Genomic DNA, 7,963 nt, shown 5'->3' with positions numbered 1-7,963 from the left:
CCCCCCCCCCCCCCCCCCCCCCCCCCCCCCCCCCCCCCCCCCCCCCCCCCCCCCCCTCATTCAACGACGGCCCGGGGTCGCTTACGCCGCTCCGTCTCGTGCACGCTTGAAGGAGCGTAATTATCTTTATTTTGTGCAGCGTAAATGTTATCCCGGATGCTAATGGCGGGCGTGAAGCGAGCGTTGTTTAAGCGGCCGGTAGAGTTGTCGGGGTCTTCTGCTCACAATTACCAGAAGACCACCCGGAGCCCGGGAGGAGGAGGGGCTCCCTCCTCCTAGTAGTCATTCATCACCACCGACCCAAATGGACCTGGTCAGGGTGCCAGAGGTGACCACGGCCACACACACACACACACACACACACACACACACACACACACACACACACACACACACACACACACACACACACACACACACACACACACACACACACACTACGTCGGTCCATTAACCAGCATTACTAATGCAGGGACCAGCATCTGAAGCTCCAGCCTTTGTTGTCCTTAAATAAATGATGTACCCCGCTCTCGTGGATTGGAGTCGATGTGATTACGAGGCTCCGGAAGTCCCCGCTGCGCCCCTAATATCTCTGAAACAAACGCGTCTCTGCCATGAGAACAACCCGTCAGTGTCAGAGTCTCCGTTAGCGGGCGTCGGTGATCGGTCGGTGATCGGTCGGTGATCGGTCGGTGATCGGTCGTTGATCGGTAGGTGATCGGTCGGTGATCGGTCGGTGATCGGTCGTTGATCGGTCGTTGATCGGTCGTTGATCGGTCGGTGATCGGTCGTTGATCGGTCGCTGATCGGTCGCTGATCGGTCGTTGATCGGCCGGTGTGTCGCCGGCTCTGCTAACGCCGCCCCGCCCTCTTTCCCCGCAGATCTTCTCGGGTTTGATCTCGCTGCGGAAGATCTGCAACCACCCGGACCTCCTGACGGGGGGGCCGCGGCTGCTGAAGAACGTCCCCGAGGACCAGCTCACCGAGGAGGAGCGCTTCGGCTTCTGGAGGCGCTCGGGGAAGCTGATGGTGGTGGAGGCGCTGCTGCGGCTGTGGTTCAGGCAGGGCCACCGCGTGCTGCTCTTCACCCAGTCCAGACAGGTACGGCACGCCCTCCCGGCCTCCAGGGGGCAGCGTCCCGGGGTTATTAGGGATATGGGGGGGTCCACCCAGACGCATGAGGGATGGATCAGCCTGTCCGGGGGGTCCGTCCTGGGGGGTCCGTCCCGTCGGTACCGTCCTGCTGGGACCGTCCTGTGGGTACCGTCCCGTTGGGACCGTCCCGTGGGTACCGTCCTGTGGGGACCGTCCCGTGGGTACCTTCCTGTGGGGACCGTCCCGTGGGTTGTCTGGTAGATGGAGCTGTCTCACGTCCATCTGGGTGGACAGAGATTTTAAATTGGGTTTTTTTAAGTGTTTGGAGCTTTTATAGCAGAGCTTCTATGAGGTAATGGACGTTACCTTTATGGTTCTACCTCGATGACCATGTAGTTTGTCTTTTTTTTTTTCTTTGAATTATTAATTCAATAGAATAAAATGTAAGTTATGTGGGTGTTATTACAGAGCAGGTAGCAGTTATTCATCGATGTTATTACAAAGAAGGCAATTCTTGGATCTTTTCAATCTAATGAATACACGTGAACTCTCCCAGCCTTTGGAAACCATTAAAAGACAACATTGAGGCCATGATGAAACAATAACTCAGAAGGGCCGACTATACCCCGTCTCATATTGCGATATTAAATTGTTCTACTTGTTAGCCGTGAGTCCTTCATTTGCATGTCTGACTCATTGTCAGTGCTAGAGCTCTGATGTCTCTCCACTGTGCTATTCTCAACCTGAACCCATGATGTCTATAAAACTATTCACTGTGTGTGCGTACGTGTGTGTGCACACGTGTGCACGGTGTGTGCATGTGTGAGAGAGGCCCCAGCTGTTGCAGTCGATACCAATGAGATTATACCTCACAGGGAACCTGAGACCCTCCCTGTCGGTATCTCTGTCCATGTAATATTAATCTGCCCTAATCCTGTTAGAGATAATCCAAACCTCCGTCCCCCTCTCTCTGTCCGTCGGCGCCCTCTCCTCCTCCACGACCCTCCATCTGTGCTCCCTCCCGCGGCCAGATGCTGGACATCCTGGAGGTGTTTGTGAGGGAGAACTGCTACCAGTTCGTCAAGATGGACGGTACCACCCCCATCGCGGCGCGGCAGCCGCTCATCAACCGCTACAACGGGGTGGGGAGAAGTCTATCGCTCTCTCTCTCTCTCTCTCTCTCTCCTGTCTCTCTCTGTCCTCTCTCTCTGGTCTCTGTCTCTCTGTGTCCTGTCTCTGTCTGTCTCTGTCTGTCTCCTGCTCTCTCTCCTCTCCCTCTCTCTCTCTCATCCTCTCCTCCGTCTCTCCTCTCCTCTCTCTCTCTCTCATCTCTCTCATCAATCTCTCTCTCTCTCTCTCTCTCTCTCTTTCTGTCTCTCTCTTTCTCTAATGGCTCTCTGAGTGGCTCCCAGGAAAATCCCCTCCTTGGGGCAGAGAGGGGGGGCTGTGTGAGAGGGGTGTTGAGTGCTTTAGCTTAAGCCCGGAGGTGTGGGGGGGGGGATGGGGGGGGAAACACTAATTGTAGACATGAGATCTGTGGGACTCAATGCTCACCCTGTTTTGTAGTCTATTGGTTTTTACATGGACCAGTATGACTAGAGTAATGAATGCAGATCTCAGTGTAATCACTGTTGGTGCATCCCATAATTGCTCTTTTAATGGGATATTTCTATTCACATATACTACCTAAAACAAACGTTGTTTTGTGTAACCATGAGAAAAAAAGATTGTAATATACCTGGTCATGCAAGTTCTAAATTAATTGTTAAAAAATAATAATTCTAATTTCAGGCTTTCACTCTTTACAAACCCCATCCTCAGTTGAGAAAACACATTTGCTATATTTACACGCAGTCCAGCGAAGCAAACTCAGGTTTAACCTCCCACTTCATTTGAAATTTCGCAATGTCACCATTTCATGGCCCTAAATAAATAATGAAATCAATTCATTAGATGAGGATTGTCGTTGCAGGACCATTATGAAGCACAATCAATGGCATAAATATTTCTTTATTACCACAAGCACTTGGAGCTCTGGATGTTAAGCGTATCGTTATTCCTCCCCTGCCATCAGGACCGCTCCATCTTTATCTTCCTGTTGACCACGCGGGTCGGAGGCCTTGGCGTCAACCTCACTGGAGCCAACCGGGTCATCATCTACGACCCCGACTGGAACCCCAGCACCGACATGCAGGTCCGAACCCAGGACACACGCCGAAAGGCACACACGAAGAGGCACACTCAGACCTTAAGATGTATACACACACACACACACACACACACACACACCACACACACACACACACACACACACACACACACACACACACACACACACACACACACACACACACACACACTCCTGAAGATGTACACGCTTGAAGTCACACACACACACACCTGAAGACACATGCACAGGCACAGAAATTCAGAAACAAACACGCATACCAACACTTGTACACAAAAACATTTTTTAGTGCCAGTCAGTAGCTGAGACAGTCAGCGGCGTAGCCTTTAACCGGCTTGATAATCAATTTCTTCTTTGTGTTTTTGTGTTTATCATCACATATGATTATTTGCCATATTGTGCTGTTTTATGCCATGTTTTTTAAGGTGTGTGTGTGTGTGTGTGTGTGTGTGTGTGTGTGTGTGTGTGTGTGTGTGTGTGTGTGTGTGTGTGTGTGTGTGTGTGTGTGTGTGTGTGTGTGTGTGTGTGTGTGTGTGTGTAGGCCCGGGAGAGAGCCTGGAGGATAGGGCAGACCCAGCAGGTGACTGTCTATAGGCTGTTGACTGCCGGCACCATTGAGGAGAAAATCTACCACAGGTGCGTGTCTGCGTGCATGAGTGTGTTGGCATAAGCCTGCTACGTTTGTTGACTCTAAAGTCATCATTTTCGCCCATTCCAACTGAATCCACTTCCGCCGGCTATAACGTGGTTCCCGTGATGAGACAGCGCCAGTCGTTGTGACGCGCTTTACGGCACTCGGTATACTGTCATTGCTATTCCTTTGGTTATGACATTTGCTAATTGCTCTCATCACTGCCATATCACTGCACTCATCCCAGAACTCAGTAATTGAAAAGCTTCCCAGCATTATTAAACGGTCGGTCTAGGATTTCGATGCTGTTGCTTGTTTCGTTTTAAGTGCTTTCAACATGGCAACTTTCTCCATCCACTGCACTTCTGTTTTGATTGAGTGGTGATTCAGGCGGAGGTCACCCCACGGGTAGATTGCTGTACTGATTATAATTGTTCAATTTGTGTTGTTTAATTTATACCAATATTCCACGTACAAAAATTTGTGAGAGTTGGTGTTATTCGTTCCAACGGTAGAACTTCACTCATGAATGGTATGCCCAGTGACCTCTTTATTGTTGTTTTTGTTCAGGCAAATCTTCAAACAGTTTTTGACCAACCGCGTCCTGAAGGACCCGAAGCAGCGGCGCTTCTTCAAGTCCAACGACGTCTACGAGCTCTTCACGCTGTCCAACCCCGACGGCGACCAGGGGACGGAGACCAGCGCCATATTCGCAGGTCAGCGAACTTTACATTGTGTCCGTCTCACCCTGTATGACAACAGCCGATATCAAAGTCAGCTCTTGGTAAAACATCTACGTTTTCTTTGGACAGGCACGGGCTCGGACGTCAAGGCGCCGATAAAACCAGAGAGGCCGAGGTCATCGCACCGGTCTAAACACTCCAAACATTCCCACAAACACTCCCAGGCTGACTCAAACGGCGCTGCTACCTCAGCCCAAAGCCCATCCCTGACCCCCAGTGCTGCTGTAAAGGAAGAGAACACTAGCCATAGACTCTCCCAGGGTCTTCCAAATGGACTCGCCGACGGGGCGAATACGGCGTCCGCCTCTCCGTCGGGGTCACACTCGGACGGAGCGAACCTCAGACCACCGATCACAGACCACCACGCCGCCACGGCTCCGCACAAACACAGCGAGAAGAGGAAGCACTGCCGCACGGACCACCGCAAACACAAGAAGAAAGGGCGTCGCGAGGCCCAGGTGGAGGGCCAGCACATCCCCCACCTGGTGAAGAAGAGGACCTTCAGGAAGGAGGACGACCACAAGGACGACCTGAAGGGGAACGACGACTACGTGCTGGCCAAGCTCTTCAAGCAGTCAGGTGAGGCGTCCCGCCAGCGCGTCAGCTGTGCTTCCGTTGCGGCTCGGAGAGCGACCGGCACGAGGGCTGAACCATTAATCAAATTCAAACCCACTTTTTTTCAAACCCATATTTGTTACTGACTGCAGATCAGGAAGATTCTTTTTTTTATTATTATTTTAAAATTCAATAGTCCAATAAAGATGTTATAATAGCAATTCATGCATCAATTCATCTCAACACATCAACAGAAACAGCGGTTCGTATGTTTGCTGCTTCCAATGTTGTGTTGGTCATACCATAGAATGATTTATTGCTTGTTTAGAGAATAATACAGAACATAAGGAGCTTTAAATAGGAAAAGCGCATTCTAAATCGCAATCGCAATATTGGCGGAGACCATGGCGATCCGGTCCCTTCCCCAAACCGTTGGGCCCTGACCTGACCTGAGGTGTGTCGTGGCCGTCGTGCGTCCGCAGGAATCCACAGCGTCATGCAGCACGACAGCATCATCGAGGCGTCCAACCCGGACTACGTGCTGGTGGAGGCGGAGGCTAACCGCGTGGCCCGGGACGCCCTGAAGGCCCTGAAGGTGTCCCGGCAGCGCTGCCGCCCGTCCTACAACCGGCCGGCGCCCCAGCCCCCCGCCCGGTACGCCCTCACACACACCCCCCCCCCCCCCCCCAACTCTCCTGTCACTGGGGCGGCTCCAGAGCGGCAGCGCCCCCCCCCACACACACCAGTGGGACCTTTGCTTAGGCCTAAAAAAAAAAAAAGTTTGGTTCCTGTTAGTTGTCAGTTGAGGTCATAGGTAGGTAGGGAATTTTTTTTTTATTTTTTTTTTATTTATTTTTTTCCAGCGGCAGCGAATGATAGGTAGGTTGTTTTCATTTAAAAACAGAGGGCAAATGTGCGCTCATGAGCCTGGGGGGTAGAATGAAGAGGTGCTGTACAAAAACGTAATCGTAGTTTGCATCAATTATTATTATTTTTTTAAAGCTCATAAAATAATTTTTGGTCGCACATATATTGACAGGGTCGGTCGGAAACCGGAACCAAACAATTTTTTTTTTAGGCCTTACAGTGGTTGTCTTCTTTGCGTTCCCAGGAAACGCTTCGGCCAGAAGAAGAACCCGCTCCTCGCCACGGCAACCCCCGTGGCCCCGCCCAGCGCGGAGAACTGCAAGGTAACGGTTCCAGACGTGTTGAACGTCATGGGGGGGGGGGGGGGGGGGGGGGGGGGGCACAGTGTTTTGTCTGAACTGAAATGTGACCCGTGTGTGTTCAACCCGCAGGACGCGGCCTTCATCAAGAGGTCCGCCCCCAAGAAGCCCGGCGAGGGGGGCGGGCACTTCAGTGGCGAGGGGGTGGAGGGGGCGGAGTCGGGCGCCGCCCCTCTCTCCTCTTCCTCCTGCTGGCTAAGATGAGGGAGAGGAACCACGTCAGCCGGCCCTCGGGCCCCGACGACGAAGAGGAGGAGGAGGAGGGGGGAGGGGGCGGGGCCGGGGAGGCCGCCGGACCCCCGCCCCCCCCCACGGAGCACGACGAGCTCCTGGTGGAGCTGAGGAACTTCGTGGCGTTCCAGGCGGCGGTGGACGGCCAGGCCTCCACCCAGGAGGTGCTGGGGCACTTCACGCCGCGGCTCTCCCAGCAGCAGGCGCCGGTGTTCAGGGAGCTGCTGCGGAGCCTCTGTGACTTCCAGCGCGCCTCGGGCCAGGGGGGCATGTGGAGGCTGAAGGAGAGCTACCGCTGAGGGGGAGAGGGCCCCCCCCCCACGGTGCTGGGGGAGAGGGCTACATGGCTAACGCTAGCTGGGGGGAGGCTACCGCTGAGGGGGAGAGGGCCACCCCCCCCACGGTGCTGGGGGCTCAGGCTACATGGCTAACGCTAGCTGGGTGGGGGGGGGGGGAAGAGACGGATCCTGAAATGAACAAACGGTGGCTAGGTGAATGCGGCGGGTAGCTGGCTAGGTGAACGCGGCGGGTAGCTGGCTAGGTGAACGCGGCGGGTAGCTGGCTAGGTGAACGCGGCGGGTAGCTGGCTAGGTGAACGCGGCGGGTAGCTGGCTTAGGTGAACGCGGCGGGTAGCTGGCTAGGTGAACGCGGCGGGTAGCTCGTGGGCGCGGACTGCTCTCACTGTAGCTCCAGATCACCGCACTCTGTTAGTCTGACAGCCATTGGCTGAAGATCGGTCACATGGTGGATTAACCGTACTGTATCGATCCGATTTTTTTAACATTTGCAATACATTTTTACATGTACAATTCTTGAATTGGAAGATCATTCTACAATGAAGTCACAAAGAGCTTAACCTTTTCCAGTATATGCCATCCGGTATATTTGAACAAACTGTTATTGTCCGCCTGTTGATAATTGCATAGGAGTCGAGCCTCATCGAACTGACGTTTTCTTGGGAACATTTTTTGGTCTTTTTTAACTGGAAGTACTTGACAATTTTTTGTATTGATCTAGGACATTGTGCTGATGTCTATATACTTTAAGTAATGATTATGTTATACCTTTGCAGCAAAAAAGATAAATTGCAACAAAAACTGCCTCATGAATGTCTTTTGTAATACTATCCATGCAATGTGTTATTTATGACCAATTTAAAAAGTTCACTGCAAGAAAAAAATGTTTTGTACGGATCGATGTTGATGGTGTTGGGGGTTGATACTGTAGACCCATAATAAAATAATCTACCTCCTTATGTTCTTGAAAAATATTCAAATAATACAAAAGTGATAT

At 52.3% G+C, this 7,963-nt stretch overlaps 1 protein-coding gene across 1 annotated transcript in view; it reads left to right on the top strand.

Annotated features, from left to right (window-relative positions):
• Positions 1 to 7,025, top strand: part of ercc6 (excision repair cross-complementation group 6) — a 15,536-nt gene extending 8,511 nt beyond the window's left edge. Inside the window, 10 exon segments of the mRNA XM_056609837.1 lie at positions 839 to 1,101; positions 2,127 to 2,237; positions 3,170 to 3,289; positions 3,825 to 3,919; positions 4,485 to 4,630; positions 4,727 to 5,236; positions 5,695 to 5,866; positions 6,324 to 6,402; positions 6,511 to 6,622; positions 6,625 to 7,025. Coding sequence (XP_056465812.1) covers positions 839 to 1,101; positions 2,127 to 2,237; positions 3,170 to 3,289; positions 3,825 to 3,919; positions 4,485 to 4,630; positions 4,727 to 5,236; positions 5,695 to 5,866; positions 6,324 to 6,402; positions 6,511 to 6,622; positions 6,625 to 6,968 — 1,952 coding nt within the window. The 3' untranslated portion in view covers positions 6,969 to 7,025.
• The last annotated feature ends 938 nt before the right edge of the window (positions 7,026 to 7,963 follow it).

The sequence above is a fragment of the Gadus chalcogrammus genome, chromosome 15, assembly GCF_026213295.1.
Source record: "Gadus chalcogrammus isolate NIFS_2021 chromosome 15, NIFS_Gcha_1.0, whole genome shotgun sequence".
Taxonomy (NCBI): Eukaryota; Metazoa; Chordata; class Actinopteri; order Gadiformes; family Gadidae; genus Gadus; species Gadus chalcogrammus.
The sequence above is the reverse complement of the archived record's forward strand: the minus strand, read 5'-3'. Positions and strand labels throughout refer to the sequence as shown.